This window comes from Erinaceus europaeus, chromosome 11 (genome assembly GCF_950295315.1).
Source record: "Erinaceus europaeus chromosome 11, mEriEur2.1, whole genome shotgun sequence".
NCBI classification, from domain to species: domain Eukaryota; kingdom Metazoa; phylum Chordata; class Mammalia; order Eulipotyphla; family Erinaceidae; genus Erinaceus; species Erinaceus europaeus.
The window spans coordinates 2526568-2544257 of NC_080172.1; the positions used below are offsets into that span (position 1 = coordinate 2526568).

The window sequence follows — 17690 nt, forward strand, 5'->3', positions numbered from 1 at the left end:
GGATGAATATGGGATGATCTCACTCTCAGGCAGAAGTTGAAAAACAAGATCAGAAAAGAAAACACAAGTAAAACCTGAACTGGAATTGGCATATTGCACCAAAGTAAAAGCCTCTGGGGTGGGTGGATGGGGAGAATACAGGTCCAAGAAGGATGATAGAGGACCTAGTGGGGGTTGTATTGTTATATGGGAAACTGGGGAATGTTATGCATGTACAAACTATTGTACTTACTGTTGAATGTAAAACATTCATTCCCCAATAAAAAAATAAAAAAATAAAAATAAATAAATTCCATCTCAGTTCTTCTGTACCACATAAAAAAATAAAACATAATAATAGAAATACCTTATGACCCAGCAATATACTTTTAGGAATTTATCCAAAGGACACCAAACACGAATTTGGAGGGGCATTTGCATCCTTATGTTCACAGCTGCATTATTCACAGTAGCCGAAGAGTGGGAGCAGCCCACATGCCCATCATCAGATGACGGGCTAGAGAAGTGGTGGGATACACTCCAGGAAGTACTATTCTGCAATAAAAAATGATATTATGTCCTTTGTTTTTTTTTTTTTTTTTTTAGATCTTGTCTGTGATATTTTCTTTTTTATGTTTTTATTATCTTTCTTTTCAATTATTTATTGGGTAGAGACATCCAGGAATTGAGAGGGAAGGAGATAGAGAGGGAAAGAGACATCTGCAGCCCTGCTTCACCACTCGTGAAGCTGGTGGAGACTGACCGGGACCTTGAACCCTGGCCTTTGTGCACTATACATTGTGTGCTCAGACAGGTATGTCACCACATGGACCCATAGTGTGTCCTTTGTGTGGAACTGGAGGGGAGCATGTTTTGCAAGATCAGTGAAGAGATGACGGACAACTACCAGATGGTTTCACTCGTGTGGAATGTTGGGAACAGATAAACATGAACTTATAAAAGAGGGGGAGAAGGAGGAAAAGGAGGAGAAGAAAAAGAAAGCAAATTCTCTTAAGACTTGTGAGAAATATGTTGGTTGTCTTTGAGAAATTGGAAGGCAGGGACACAGAACTCTGGTGAATGTGGTGTGGAACTGTACCCTGGAATCTCAACAATCACTATTGGTCACAAATAAAAAATGGGAGCGGGGACTAAAAAAATAAAGCAAGAATAAATAAATAGCATGGCTAAGACTAATACAGTGCTTTTGAGAGGGCGCCTGGCCTGACAAAGGTATGCGGTTTTAAATTCTACCTTCTCTGTGCAAAATCAAACCATTAGATCCTCCCACACTCAGCACACAATGGTGGTGGCATATAAACACCTTTTGCATATAAACATCTTTGGGGGGGCAGTTATGTACAGGTATAGACAGCTAGTTGTAGAGATGACGGTTGGCCCATGTCTGCAGCCTTAGGAGAACCTCGGTGGTCTGCAGTGGAGGGACTGGGGATCCAGAACTCTGGTGGTGGGAACGCTGTGGAATTATACACCCGTTCATATGTTATTTTGTAAATCAATATTAAATCACTAAAAAAATAAAAAGAAATTGAAGCCGACAAAATAAATAAAAATAAACGTCTTTTTCAAAGACAACCTCCATCCATCCCCAGTGGCCCTCCCAGGAAGACAACCCTTCACCAAAGATCTTTGTGATGACCTGCGACTTGCAGAGACTTGCGGAGCTGAGAGCATCATGTGCATTGCAGCTAGTGTCGTTTTTTCACCTCAACTATATGTTTACACCTCAGTTTTTAAAATAGCAGGGTTTTCTTTATATATAATTTTTATTTATAAAAAGAAAACACTGACAAAACCATAGGATAAGAGGGGTACAACTCCACACAATTCCCACCACCAGAACTCTGTATCCCCTCCCCTCCCCTGAAAGCTTTCCTATTCTCTATCCCTCTGGGAGTATGGACCCAGGGGCATTGTGGGAGCAGAAGATGGAAGGTCTGGCTTCTGGAATTGCTTCCCCGCTGAACATGGGCATTGACAGGTGGATCCATACTCCCAGCCTGTCTCTGTCTTTCCCTAGTGGGGAAGGGCTCTGGGGAAGCAGAGTTCCAGGACACATTGGTGGGGTTGTCTGTCCAGGGAAGTCCGGTTGGCATCATGGTAGCATCTGGAATCTGGTGGCTGAAAGAAGAGTTAATATAAAGCCAAACAAATTGTTGACTAATCATGAACTTAAAGGCTGGAATAGGGCAGATGAAGATTTTGGCGTCTCTGTTTTTTAGATAGTTAGTAGTCCTATTTTAGTTATATTCCAAAGGGCCTATCCCATGACTATACTAGTTTTTTTTTTTTTTTTTTTTTTTTTTTTCCTGAGCCTGACCTCTGATATGCAAGTGTATCCAAGTATTGTCTGGGGAGATGTCATGGCTGGAAAAAGGACCAGAAAGCTGGATCAGGGAAGAGAGTAGCTCCCAAATATGGGAAAGGGGTATAAATATTGTTGACTGTAAACCCCATCGATTTGATGTGATCTGGGGCCCATATTCAGCTTAGGAGCCTGTATGACCTCTGCTTCCCTGTAGATCTGAGCTCACGTTCTGTGGTCATGAGTAGGAACGTTAGGGTTTTCTACTGAATCATTCCATTTCATATTCAAAAGAGAGAAGATCTGAGAAAGTGCTACCTAGATCCAAGATTGGAGGACTGAGCTATCCCTGCTGGATGTGGGTGATTGTCATTCGTGATCTGATGATCGCGTAGAGACTTTTCTCCTGTTTCAAGCTCAGTTCCCCATAGTAAGCATTTCCCTTCTAGTCAACAGGGCAGTTTATTGTCCAAGCCACTCACTCGGTCCCTTTGGCAACAGCTAGACCTGTGTTCTTTCATCTTAAGCCTCTAAACAATCTCTGTGGTCATCTATTGACTTCTATGAAAAGGCAGTTACTGAGAAGTCCATCATTTTGGAATGCTGCTTAGTTAGCCTTGTATTCCTGGGTCCAATTTGACATGATGAAAGGATTCAGAGTTTGCTGTGCAGCTTGCCAAGAAGCTCAGGGCCATCAGTTTCTTTTCCTTGTTGATTCTGAGTTAAGGAGTAAAAGAAATTTTTCTTACCTAAAAGTCCCTGTAATTATGACTCCTAAACAGACAGTTTACTATTCAGCATTCTTCTAAATAAACCCATAATACTCACTGTAACAAGAACTCCCAGAGCTTATGACTGTTGGCTTCTGTTTGCTCCCTGCTCCCCCTACTTCTGATTTGCGTGGAGCTTGTGAGCTTGTCATCTACGATGGCTATCTGACCTCCTCCTTAGCAACTGTTTCAGATGATTTCCCAGTGGGGATGGGTGATGGAGGTGAAGGACTGTTTGACAGCCACCTGGTGAGACAAGTGAGTGAAAGAGGCTTTACACGCTCCCTGGAGACGGCATAACTCAGGTTCTTCAGGACAAGCTCAGCAGACACCCCACAGTCTCTCCCTTCAGATGTCATACTTCAAGCCAGTCTGAGTATACGCACAACCAGCCCTCACTTAGCAACCTACGTGTTGATTGACTGCTACTTGTCTACCGTCCGTCTGTCTGTCTATCTGCTGAGGGGGTCAATGCTTTACAGTGCAGTCATTGACGGATGCAGACAATTTCATTATGCACCAGGCCCCCAAAGTTTTCTCCCTCTCTTCCTTTCCTCCTCCCCTTCCCAAAGTCCTTTGCTTTGGTGCAATATACCATGTCCGTGTTCACTCTGCACTCTCCCTCCGCATCCTTACTTTACTAAGTGCCAGTAATAAAAGAGATCACTTAGTATTTATCCTTCTCTTTTTGTCTCACTCAACATAATGTCTTCAAGTTTCATCTGGGAGGATGCAAAGGAGACAGCCTCGTCATTTTCACAGCCAAGTAGTATTCCATTGTGTATTTACAGCATGATTTTTTAACCAGTCATCTGATGCTGGACATCTGGGCTGCTCCCAGGTTCTGGAAATTACAAACTGTGCTGCTGTGAGCATAAGCATGCATAGGTCTCTTCTGATCAGAGTTTCTGTCTCTTCTGGATAAATCCCCAGGGGAGGAATAGCTGGGTCGTCGGGGAGGTCCACTCCTAGTGTTCCAGTAAGTCTCCAAGTTGCTTCCCACTGTATTATGACCAGGTGTCAGAGAGTGAGTGTGGTGGTGACAGATGGAGTGTTTTGGGCATAGAAAATAGTAGCTGGCAGCAAGAGCAACAAAAGGGAATAAAAGAATATAAATATATGCCGGGCTAGCCTGAGGGTGTTTCTTCCCAGGCATGTGCTCTCCAGTTTGGAGAGAATTCCACCAGAGCCAACCTAGGCTGCTGCTTACTCAGTGATGTGGGAGAGGAACCAGGAACTCTCGTGGAAGAGAGACTCTGGGACCCGTGGAGCAGGAACACGGTGCAATGTTTATTGATTAGAAAAATCTGTCCTTTATATCTTCTGAAGGGGAAGCGGCAAGTGGTAAAAGGAAATGACTAGGAAAGAGGGTGGAGCATGAAGGTAGCCAGCTTCCATCTAACCAGTGGGGATTAAACCAATACCCTGCAGGCGGGGCGGGTCTCAGGTAAAGCAGTGATTATGTAAATAGACCACAGCTAAGCAATGCAAGGGAACTTGGCGTGAAGACCAACAGGGATAGAAACAGAAGCAGAATTAGCCAAAGGAGAAATGATGACCAACAAATATATATAAAAGAAAACAGTAGCTGGCAGCAAGGGCAACAAAAGGGAATAAGTGAATATATATATATATATATTCAAAGAAAACAGTAGCTGGACACTGCAGTGTCTCGCCTTCTGTCTGCATCAGTTCTCTGCTCCAGCCTTGTTCCTGCAGCCAGCTTGTGTAACTATACTCACATTTTCACCTCTATTTTTTCTTTATTGTGCATCCCATAGTATAGTTTATTCTCTTGATTGTTACTATAGTACACTATTAGATAAACATCTGAAGACATATTGAGTATATGTAAAGACATTTTGTACTGCTATGGATGATGTGGAAGAGATTTTAAACTATCTAAGGATGGCTGACAGTTAAATTTTGGTTGGGGTTCAGGAACTGAACCTGTTCATTAAGTGAAGACTGTCTTCTTTTTCTTTTTTTTTTTAACCTATTTCCACCCTTTTTTTTTTTAAGTAAACTCAATTTTCACATACAAAGAACTAATAACTTGTGACACTGATATATACATTTTGACATTTACTGCCATCAAGAAAGAATAGCAAAAAATCTTTTCCAGTGGGGGGAATGGGACATGGAAATTTGGTGGTGGAAACTGTATGGAATTATACCTCTGTTATTTTTTTTAATTTTTTATTTATAAAAAGGAAACATTGACTAAACTATAGGATAAGAGGGGTACAACTCCACACAATTCCCACCACCAGAACTCAGTATCCCATCCCCTCCCCTGATAGCTTTCCTAGTCTTTATCCCTCTGGGAGTATGAACCCAAGGTCATTGTGGGGTGCAGAAGGTGGAAGGTCTGGCTTCTGTAATTGCTTCCCCGCTGAACATGGACATTGACAGGTGGATCCATACTCCCAGCCTGTCTCTCTCTTTCCCTAGTGGGGTGGGGCTCCAGGGAAGCAGGGCTCCAGGACACACTGGTGGGGTTGTCTGTCCAGGGAAGTCTGGTCGGCATCATGGTAGCATCTGGAACCTGGAGACTTAACATACAAAGCCAGACAAATTGTTCATCAATCATGGACTGAAAGGCTGGAGTAGTGCAGATGAAGAGTTGGGGGGCTCTCCATTTTGTAGATAGCTAGTAGGAATATTTTAGTTATATTCCAAAGGGCCTGTAGCTATACTAGTGTTTTTTTTTCTTTTTCTTTTTACCTCTGAGCCTGAAATCTGATAGGCAGGTGGATCCAAGTTATTGTCTGGGGAGATGATGTCATGGCTGGCAGAAGGACCAGAAAGCTGGATCAGGGAAGAGAGTAGCTCCCTAATATGGGAAAGGGGTATAAATATTGTTGACTGTAAACCCCATCGATTTGATGTGATCTGGGGCCCATATTCAGCTTAGGAGCCTGTGTGACCTCTGCATCCCTGTAGATCTGAGCTCACATTCTGTGGTCATGAGTAGGAACATTCCAGGCTGCCCCAATATCAGGACCCATCTTCCTCAGGTGGAGCATAGAGTATGTTGTCCCGCCTCCCTCCCTTTGGAGGATGAAACATTCTCTACCATTGTTGATCCAAGTTGAGGGCAAGGTCATATGGGGGCCCACAAAGGGGTCTGTTGTGTTGTTCCTGATAGAGATGACTGGTAACAATGCAGAGAGGGATTTATTCGAGGTCTAGGCCCATCATGTCTGTGAGGGACTCTCCGGACTTCCCAAATAGGGCCCCAGCTGATGGGGATTACCACCCTTTTTTGACTGTATAAACCAGAACCATTCCCCGTCTTTGCATCAGCAAAGCATAATTCATCATGTTGAGGGTCAGGGACAAACAGTGCTCCTCTGAGCTGTGTCTAAACTGGAGTCAGGTGAGACGTGCATGTACAATTCGCATTTCTTAGGTGCATCAAGCCCCCTAGCTGGGTGCGATTTCTACACACAGTAGTTGGCCATGTTCCTTCAGTCTCTTATGTGCTGATTATTTAAAGTTAAAAAAAAATAACGGGGAGTCAGGCGGTAGTGCATCAGGTTAAGCGCAGGTGGCGCAAAGCCCAAGGACCAGCGCTAAGGATCCCGGTTCGAGTCCCTGGCTCGCCACTTGCAGGGGAGTCGCTTCACAGGTGGTGAAGCAGATCTGCAGGTGTCTGTCTTTCTCTCCCCCTCTCTGTCTTCCCCTCCTCTCTCCATTTCTCTCTGTCCTATCCAATAATAATGACATCAATAACAACAACAATAACTACAACAATAAAACAAGGGCAATAAAAAGGAATAAATAAATAAATATAAAAACCAAGGGCAACAAAAGGGAAAAATAAATATAAGTAAATATAATTTTTTTTTAAATTCTGGGCTTTAAAGTCAGCCTTAGTTCAGAACCATTTATAATGCACTTGAATTTGGGAATAACCGTTCTAATATGTTCTTATCACTTTGTGTATTCTCAGAATTTGTACCTTAGTATTAAAAAGGATTAAGTTTCTACCATGATGTTGAGATAGAATAGAAGTGGGAAACTTTTACTTTTTTTAAACTTTTTTTTTTTTGCCTCCAGGGTTATTGCTGGGGCTCTGTGCCTGCACCATGAATCCACTGCTCATGGAGGCCACTTTTCCCATTTTATTGCCTTTGTTGTTGTTATTGTTACCATTGTTATCATTGTTGTTGGATAGAACAGAGAGAAAGTAAGAGAGGATGAGAAGACAGAGGGGGAGAGAAAGACACCTGCAGACCTGCTTCACCACTTGTGAAGCAACCCCCTGCAAGTAGGGAGCTGGGGGCTTGAACCAGGATCCTTATGCCAGTCCCTGCACTACTGCCTGACCCCCAAACTCTTACTTTTTTAGTGCATAAAGATTTGAGAGAGGAAGTGGTTGTGTTATCATCAACACCATATGAATTGAATCGAATTGTAATTATATTGTAAACTCCTGGTTTAGCTCTAGAATAAAATTTCTATTGATGGTGACAGTGCCGTCTATAACATTTCTCAGAAAGACAAAGGAGTAAGTTTTAGAAGCTCGGAATACCTAAAATGACTTCCCAGTAGACTCTGTCCAGGACTTGCAAGTGAATTCTTTTCACCTGGTTACGAGGCCATCTTGGCATCTAAACACAGAGTAATTGAAGAGCCCTGTAGGGCCTCGTGGCACGTAGAAGCACTGGGACTCTCCAGCTTTTCCTGAGTTCGCATCAAGCGGGAGTCAAGAGGCATTTTTTCCATTCATTGTAGCTATTTGGAGTTGACAGAATTACAAAGTTTGAAGTACTGCTTCAATCACTGGAGAGTCTTTGCAAAAGTCAGATGCTCTATGTAGTGCGTGCAAACTGGGCCAGGTAGGATGGATTCAGAGTTGGATATAAGAGAGCCCTCGTCTTCAGAGAATCTTCAGTCTGATGGAAACTGACCGAATATGAAATATCAGTAAAAATTAATGTCACAGCATGCTGCCATGAATTTCCTTCTCTCTGTTAAAAGATTACCGCTGAAAGGTGGGAGTAATCATCTTACAGAGAAATTCCTATCACCCGCCCAAGCTGGTTTCCGCCCAGGAAGATCTACCTGCAAACAAGCCCTGGCCCTCTCAACTTACATTGAAAATTTATTCCAGAAGAATTTAAAGACGGGTGCTGTCTTTGTTGATCTCACAGCAGCCTATGACATGGTCTGGCACCATGGTCTCCTAGTCAAGATCTCAAGATGCCTGCCTCCATGGGTGGCCAACACTACATCGTTTCTTCTCCAAAACAGAAGATTCCGGGTGCATCTGGGTGACAAGTCAAGCAGATGGAGACTTGTCTCAAGTGGCCTCCCCCAGGGCTCTGTTCTGGCTCCTACGCTATTTAATATTTACATCAATGACCTCCCAGAAACTTCTTCAAGGAAGTTCATCTACGCCGATGACATCTGCTGTGCAACTCAGGCATCCAAGTTCGACATCCTCGAGGAAACACTCACGAAAGACATGTCTCTGATATCTGATTACTGTAAAAAATGGCGACTAATCCCTAGCACTGCAAAAACGGTATCATCCGTTTTCCATCTACACCATGCCTCGGCCTCGCGTGAGCTTAATGTGCAGCTTGGCGATACGAGAATCCGGCATGAAGCCCAGCCAGTCTATCTTGGCGTTACTCTCGATCGCACCCTGTCATTTCACAAACATCTCATAAAAACTGCAGCAAAGGTGGGCACGAGGAATAACATCATTGCAAGACTGGCCTGCTCCTCATGGGGCGCGAGCGCTTCCACACTACGATCATCATCTCTGGCATTCTGCTATTCCACTGCAGAATACTGTGCCCCAGGATGGTTCCGTAGCCCCCATGTCCACTTGGTCGATTCCAAATTATATTCCTCCATGAGGATCATTTCTGGAACCATCCGTTCCACCCCGGTTCCATGGCTGCCAGTTCTCAGCAACATCGCCCCGCCAGATATTCATCGGGATGCGGCATCATCTAAGTTCATTTCCCATGTCTACGCTCGACCGGACCTGCCAATATACGCGGATATCTTCGCCCACCCTGTCCAACGCTTGACGTCTCGTCACCCAATCTGGTCTCCTACGCCTACACTGAACTTCTCTGTTCCAGACTCTTGGAAACAGAGTTGGCAGTCAGCTGAGGTAAAGAACAAACACCTCATCACAGACCCCTGCGAGCGTCAACCCCGGCTTTGACCTGGCACGTTATGATTGGGCCCTCCTCAATCGCTATCGAACAGGCCATGGCCGGTGCGCCGCTATGTTCCATCACTGGGGAGCCAGAGATGACCCGAACTGCCCCTGTGGCTCCAGACAGACTATGACCCACATAGTCAACGACTGCCACCTCTCCAGATTCAAAGGAGGTCTCGAAACTTGACATCAGGCTCAACCTGACGCTGTTGACTGGCTGCGGAAGAAGGGCAAACGCTAGAAGAAGAAGAAGTGGGAGTAATGTTGATATTGTTGTTTCAACATAGATGATGAACCCACTGTCAGAAATGTAAAAGGGGGCAGGGCAGTACCGCAGCGGGTTAAGCTCACATGGCGCAAAGCGCAAGGACCAGCATAAGAATCCTGGGTTCAAGCCCCCTGGCTCCCCACCTGCAGAGGGGAGTCACTTCACAGGTGGTGAAGCAAATCTGCAGGTGTCTATCTTTCCCTTCCCCTCTCTCTCTTCCCCTCCTCTCTCTATTTCTCTCTGTCCTATCCAACAATAACAATAGCAATGGCAAAAAGTAACAATAACAACAAGGGCAACAAAAAAAATGGGTAAAATGGCCTCCAGGAGCAGTGGATTCATAATGCTGGCACCAAGGCCCAGCAATAACCCTGGAGACAAAAAAAAATTTTTTTAAATAAACAATTTGAAAGGTTGGATGCCATATAGGTCTCTGGCTCTAAAGATGTTTGCAAAGGATTCAAACAGGCTTCCTCCCTCATTCTTTAGATTCATTATTAGCATCAGAGTCCCCTGCAGTCTGCTTTACAGATACTGAGATGCCCAGGCAAAAATAACCACACTAAAGAGAAAGAGAGAGAGATAAAGCGAAAGAGAGAGGGAGAAAGAGAGAGAGAAAGAGAGAGGGAGAGAGAGAGAGAGAAAGAGAGAGAGATTGAGAGAGAGAAAGAGAGATATTGAGAGAAAGAGAGAGGGAGAAAGAGATTGAGAGAGAGAAAGAGAGGGGGGAGAGAGAAAGAGATTGAGATAGAAAAAGAGAGAGGGAGAGGGAGAGAGAGAGAGAAAGAGAGAGGGAGAGAGGCATTATATGTAATCCAACTGAACCTAAAAGCCTCTGGAAGGCGGCGTTCTCTGATGTGACGTAGATTTAGATCTGACAGGCAGATCCGTCCCCGCTCGCCACGTTAGCCACTCTGGACTCCATTTATCTTGGTTCAGAGCAGCCTGGCCTATCCTGACATGTAATAAAGTGTGAGTTATAGCTCTTAAGCACAGAGTGCTCAGAATCCTGATAAAGCATTAACTAGGATATGTATGAAAGCTGGACCTTTTTTTATACGTTGAAAAGTGAAAGCACTGGCTATGGGTCTGGGATTTTATTGTGCAAAGGCATGGATTTTTCTTATCAAGTGAAAAAAAGGTGACTATCAGTCATGATTTGTGACACAGGCATTTCATTTCTCAGTAAAATTGCCTGCTGTAATAGAACCATTTGAAATCTGATCAAGATCCTTTTGAAATTTTAAAATCCACTAGCTGCTCCTGCTGTGAGCATCTCAAACAGCCAAACTCAGACTGTGACTCTGTCTGCCACACAGCAGCTCTCACCAGCTGCCTGGCGCACACGTGGCTTGTTTGGGAACCTGGTTGGTGGACTTAGATCTGATCACAGACCCTGGTGCCATGATGCCAAATGGCCATGTGCTGTCTCTGAAGTCACGTGGCACTCAGCTCCTAGGGATTTTAGGTAGAGGTGCTATATTCATAGCACAGGGGAGCAGATAGAGATGCTTCAGCTAGTGATTTCCAAACTCATTGAACAGCAGTTCTCACCAAGAAACATGTTGCAGGGGACTGGAGAAATGGCTCCATGCTGTATGTCTTCCATGAGAGAGGTCCTAGGTTCAATCCCCATCACCACCTGAAATGAGAGAGAAGTTTTCTCTGGTCTTTTTGATGATAAGTATAAAGAAAATAAAGGCATTGAGAGTCAATATACATTCATATTTCAATGTGTATGTAAGTTGACATAGAGGCACAGACATGCCCATTTGTATGTGGAGGTAAGTTCTGTCATTGCCGGGCTAGCTTCGCAGGCGACCAGAGACTCATGGCTGAGCTGTATGCAGTATCTCTTTATTCATGTGGAACGCAGCACAATCTAAGCCATCTAAAAACTATATATAATCACAATCCTGTCCTTATATATATACTGGCCAAGTAGGGTGGAAACAGGATGTGACGTAGAGAAGGTGGAGCGAAAAGTGACTGGTGCAAATCAGGGTGTGACAAGGAGAGGGGGCGGAGCAAAAGGACATCATGAACCAGTGGGGATTAAACCAATGCCCTGCAGGCAGGGTGGTGCTTAGTTAACAGTGGTTATGTAAATAGAATACAGGGTTAAGCAGGGGGGATTAAACCAGTGAAACAGAAGGGGTTTTTAGAAGCAGAATTAGAAGCATACCAATGTCTTATGAATAGGTTTGTGGTGGAAATAATTCCCATGAAATGATTCTTATGCTTGCTAATGGAACTGTGCACAATTCATTCCTGTTTTGTTTTTGTCACTGCTGTTTACAGCCACCAAATTAATTTTGTAAACAACAGATTAAAAAGGGCTGGCCTACATGGTCTTCTCAAGCCAGTGGTAAGTAAGGAGCTCGTCACTCTAAGCAGGACAAAGGCATGACTCCTAGTGACATCACAGATCCCATAGCTGATCTGATGCATCTGCTTTGCTGGCGGTAGGACCTTCCCCTAAATCTCATTTGCGAAGGTCACTGTCAATTCTTCTTTATCACATTAAATTGGCTAAGAACACCAGTTATTGCCAATGGGTAAGCATGCTTTATTCCTCACTTCAATGTTTATATGAAGTGTCTATAGCAATTGGCCTTATGGAATATCTGGACAAAATATTTTTTAACTTGGTGGCACACCTGGTTGAACTCACATGTTACAAGGCACAAAGTTTGAGCCCCCAGTCCCCACCTGCAGGGGAAAGCTTTGCGAGTGGTGAAGCATTGTTGTAGATGTCTCTCTGTCTCTCTCCCTCTCTATCACCCCCTTTCCTCTCAATTTCTGGATGTCCCTATCCAATAAATAAAGATAACTTAAGGTCTTTCTTTATAAAAAAAAAATAATTTTTAACTTGTGGCCTAAAGACATTACTTCACATAAGATTCTCACAGGCTTTTTTCTGGGTGCTGACTACATATTTATCAGACGGTATAGCACACACACTTCATCATGCACAGAACCCAAGTTATCTTTACAACTTGCTTTTATCATTGGAGATCTTTAAAAATAAGTTTATTTTAAGAATAATGGGTGGAGGGGGAGGCAGTGGCACACCTGGCTAAGCACATACGTTACCATGCACAGGGACCTGGCCCCCACCTGCAGGGGGAAAGCTTCATGAGTGGAGAAGCAGGGCTGCAGGTTTCTCTCTGTCTCTCTCCCTCCCTATCTTCTCCTCCCATCTCAATTTCTCTCTGTTTCTATCCAATAATAAATAAATAATATTTTTAAAATAATACACATCCTGTGTTGTATATAAATTTTCTCATGCTATTTTACTTTCGAGGTACTCATTTTCAAAATTTGGGAGTCAAGATCTCTTTGTAATTCTGATAGGATCTCTGACCCATCTCCCTTGAATGGAAAGAATTTTTTCCTCATGGCTCCTTATTTGAGGACACTTAAGAAAGATTCACTGTTCTCTCCAGAGATTAGCAAATATCTCTTACAGGAAGGAAGCGGGTACCCCATTCTCTGTGTCTTTGTGCCTGCCACCCTCCTCATGGTTCCACTTTCACAGACACCAAGTCGCTGATGATATTTACCATTTGGAGCCCAGTCACTGTAGGAAGCAAGTGCTCTTGTCCTGTGTTTGTCCACATAGTTCACTGATTTGGCTCCAGGACCAGATGTTGTAGATCTGTAGATGTTGTAGATAGTGACCAAGTGAGCAAGTGAACATTGCAGACATCCTGGGAGAGGTCTCTGAAGCCGTTTCCAAAACTCACACCTCATGAGGGAGAGGTATGATAGGACCTCTTTTTCCAACCGTGTTAATTAAAACATTCACTGAGATCATACTAAATATTAGACTTTTTTTGAATGGGGCACCAGGCCTTAATACCTATATGATCCCACCACCTTCAATGGAATCATCTTAAAATTTAAGATAGTGAGTGGGAGAGTGGGGATGAGAGACACCACAGCCCTGGGCATAGCTGGCGCTTACATCTGGCATTAAGTGACCCAATTTGGCTCCTTGTGAGTGACTAAGTGTGCTTACTTCACCATTTGATAAATACCACATAGAAGTCACCACCCAGAAAAAAGCCCGTTAGAGTCTTTTGCAAAGTAACCTCTTTTTTTTTTTTTTGATTAGTGATTTCATGGTGAACAAGACTGTAAGATAACAGGGGTACAATTACACACAGTTCCCACCACCAGAGTTCCGTGTCCCAGCCCCTCCATTGGAAGCTTCCCTGTTCTTTATTCCTCTGGGAACATGGACCCAAATTCTTTATGGGGAGCAGAAGGTGGGAGTTCTGGCTTCTGTCATTGCTTCTCTGCTGGACATGGGTGTTGGCAGGTGGATCCACACCCCCAGCCTGTGTCTGTCTGTCCCTAGTGAGGCAGGGCTCTGGGGAGGGGAGGCTCCAGGACACACGGGTGAGGGCGTCTGCCCAGCGAAGTCAAGTTGGTGTCATGGTGGCATCTGCAACTTGGTGGCTGAAAGATGGTAAGATAGAAGCAGGACAAAAATGTTTAATAAACAGGAACCCACAGGTAGGAATAGAGCAGATGAAAGTAGGGATGAAGAAGATCCTCTTTCAGCCACAAGTAGAATAGCACTGCCACCATCTGGTGATGTAGCTCAACTGTAGGTTCCAGAGTTGGGCAGGCAAATGAGCCTGCTGGACAGAGGCCACGATGCCACACGGTGATGAAGCCGTGACTGGCTCAGTGCCCTGATGCCCCATGCCCAGAGTTGGCGCTCCTGCTCTTTGCAGAATCCGGCACTGGCCGCACCGACCTTGACCTCCCGCGTTATGTGTATTTCCTGCAGGATCGGAGGAGCGATTCCCACTGTCTTTTCCTACTTTGCGGAAGTGCTGGCCCGAGAGAAGCGCGGGGAGCACCTGAGCTGGCTGTGCATGTTCTGGATGATTGGCGGCATCTACGCATCCGCCATGGCCTGGGCCATCATCCCGCACTACGGTAAGAGGCCGGCCCTGGGCTTCCAGACCCACCTCGCGTGACTCCACATCCATTCCCAGCCCTTCCCGCTTGAGCGGAACTGTCCTCGCCGTGATGCTCCTTGGCGTATATGCAGGGGTTTTATTTATTTGTTTTCCTATAGAGACTGAAAAAGGTCTCATTGCTCCGTTAAGAATAGTATCGGGCTGTAGCGCAGCGGGTTAAGCGCAGGTGGCACAAAGCGCAAGGACCGGCATAAGAATCCCAGTTCGAGCCCCCAGCTCCCCACGTGCAGGGGAGTCGCTTCACAGGCGGTGAAGCAGGACTGCAGGTGTCTGTCTTTCTCTCCCCCTCTCTGTCTTCCCCTCCTCTCTCCATTTCTCTCTGTCCTATCCAAATATTACGACATAAATAACAACAACAATAACTACCACAATAAAAATCAATAAGAGCAACAAAAGGGAATAAATAAATATAAGAAAAATTATTTTTAAAAAAAGAATAGTATATTTTGTTTGGATTTGGTTTTTACCAGAGCTCTGCTCAGCTCTGGCTTATGGTGGTGCCAAGGATTAAACCTGGGACTTCGGAGTCTCAGGCATGAGAGTCTCTTTGCATAACCAGTCTCTTTGTGCTATCTATCCAACCCCCACCCCTTGCCCTGTTTTGTTGTTTTTAAAGCCATCGCTTTGATTTGCTTCCCATTTGCTGTAAACTCCAGGGCATTTTGTCTAAATACAACTTTGAAAATACACAGATCAAAGTCATCAATTGAGTTAGCTTAACAAATAAGGGGTCTCTCTCTCTCTCTCTCTCTCTCTCTCTCTCTCACCTGTCTACTCAGCCCTGACTCTTTCAGCACCTTCCATGTGGGATGGGAGCAGAAAAACATCCTCTTGCCATGACTCCTCAGTTTGCAAACTCCAGAATGACTGTATAGCCCCAGCTTCCCAACTGCCCCCCTCCGTTTCTCCGAATTCTTTAACCGTTTCTGCCTCCTCAGAGTACTTAAAGGTTTCATGTTTCTGAGTAGCACTCTCATATTCAGGACTTAGAACTGTCCAGTTGCTTCACCCACAGGGAAGTGGGGGAAAAAATGCAGGAATTGAGCTGACATGTAAGAAAAACAAAAGGGAGGTTTGCTTGTGTTTGCGCATGTTTAAAAAGCACATACCTCCCCTCTGCTTCCATACCAAAGAGGCTGAAGTTTGCAAACTCTGAACACCCTAAGCTGACACCCCTGGGTGATTTCAAAAACACTTTAAATTAGCAAAGAGTCCAAAGCCTATGCACCTTTGTGCATGGACTCTGACCCCTGGGAAAACAGAAAGTATCTGTTTTCCCTCGGAGAATCAGCGTCGGATCAAGGCAGCACAGTCCATACAAGCAAGGGGACGTGTGTGCTGCCCTCAGCCTCCGCTCTCCGCCCTCTCTCACCAGGAGAGGAGCCCATGGGAACCACACACGTCCTCTAGCCCAGCCCTGGACGGTGGCCATGACTTCACTCAAGGGGAGGGGACCGGAGGCCTCATAAAGTGACCCAAAGCTGCTTCTTCTCACACCAGCCATAGAATTTTGCTCTAAAGAGAAGGAATCAGTAATTGGCATCCATGTGGCCAGTCATTCGAGTGCTAATACACGGTGCACAGGAAGGAGAGATCTCTCAGCTTCTCCTCTGGTAACTAGAGGGATCAGAGACATGCAGGTAATAGCTCCAACCGTGGGAGTATTGCTGCTTTGAAGTGGAGACCTCTGCCTCTGCCTGGGGCAGGACTGGAAGCTGAACTGAGCCGGGGCTTCTGGGCTCCCCTGCTGCCCCCCCCCCCCCCCGAGGCTTTCAGGGAAGCTGTTTCTGAGCGCACATCTGTGGCGGAGTGGTCGGCGCACAGAGCCCTGAGCCCGATGCCATGGCTTGAGTTTCACTTTTTTTATTATCATACTTGCTTCTTACTTATTTTTTTCCATCACCAGGTCACTCCTTAAGACAGGTAGGTAGGTAGATGGATGGATAGATGGATAGACAGACGGAGATAAAGACAGCACAGCACTGAAGCAACGCACTGGAGGCTGGGCTTGAACTCGGGTCACACACTCTCTGGGTGAGCTGTTTTGCCTACCCACCATGAGCTGAGATTCAACTTCAGACAGGCGTCTGAGTCTAAGAGACATGGAACTGGTCACTAGGAATGCTAGGAAGAAATCTGGAAAGACTTATTATTTTTTTCTTTTTTGTCACGCATTTCTACACCGGCCAGAAAAGGTGTGTGAGTCACTCTTGTGTTGGGCTGCGGCCAAGAGTTCCGATGGACAGTGGGGCCTAGCTGGCTTGCAGAGCCCCAGTCTCTGTAGCATGAAGTAGTGATGGTGTGTCACCTTGGTGTCACCTGTCTGGGGCACTTGGAAACCCCCCTGGGGACATCTGAGGGTTCTCAGCCTAAATTCACCTCATCACTCTGACAAGGACGTCGGAGACAGACTCCTTGGGTGTCCTCGGCCCTGGCACCCTTCCTGCTGGCCGCCTCCTCCAACCCACTCGTTCAGCTCAGGACTTTGGGGACTGTGTCCCCAGCGACAAAGTGCAGCCCCACAAGGCAAGGGCAAGAGAGGAAACATCCAGCTGTGAAAGCATGGAAAGCTCCAGGCTCAAACCTGAGATCTTGCTGCAGGTGTTTAGGAGGTGGGACTCCTGGGAGGGGTGGGGTGGAGACAGCATCATGGCTCTGCAAAGAGACTCTAATGCCTGAGGCCCCAAAGTCCTAGGTTCAATCCCCCTGCACCACCATAAGCCAGAGCTGAGTAGTACTCTGGTTAAAAAAAAAAAATTAATAATAATAATAAAAAAATAAATGAAAGGAAGGAAGCAAGATGGCTGGGCATTGGTGCACCCAGTTAAGTGCACATATCACTAAGTTCAAACATTAGCGTGAGGATCCAGATTCGAGCCCCTGGCTCCCCACCGGGAGCCTCACAAGTGGTGAAACAGGTCTGCAGGTCTCTCTCTCTCTCCCTCTCTATCTCCCCCTTCCCTCTCAATTTCTCTCTGTCCTATTCAATATAATGGGGGGAGATGGCCTCCAGGAGCAGTGGGTTTGTAGTGCTGGCAATAAGCCCCAGTGATAACCTTGGAGGCAACTAAAAAAAAAAAAAAACAAATAGAAGGGAAGATAGGAAGGAGGAAGAGAGAAAGAGAGAGAGAGAGATATATCTCCTTTTGAGTCTCTC

The 17690-nt window shown here is 45.3% G+C and overlaps 1 protein-coding gene across 2 annotated transcripts in view; it reads left to right on the top strand.

The window, feature by feature from the left end:
* Nucleotides 1–17690, top strand: part of SV2C (synaptic vesicle glycoprotein 2C) — a 184435-nt gene that overhangs the window by 94339 nt on the left and 72406 nt on the right. The window contains exon 4 of one of the 2 annotated variants that reach the window (XM_060201064.1): nt 14338–14489. The exons of the other annotated variant lie outside the window; for it this stretch is intronic. Coding sequence (XP_060057047.1) covers nt 14338–14489 — 152 coding nt within the window. The remainder of the gene's footprint in view (nt 1–14337; nt 14490–17690) is intronic. 2 annotated transcript variants of the gene reach the window in all.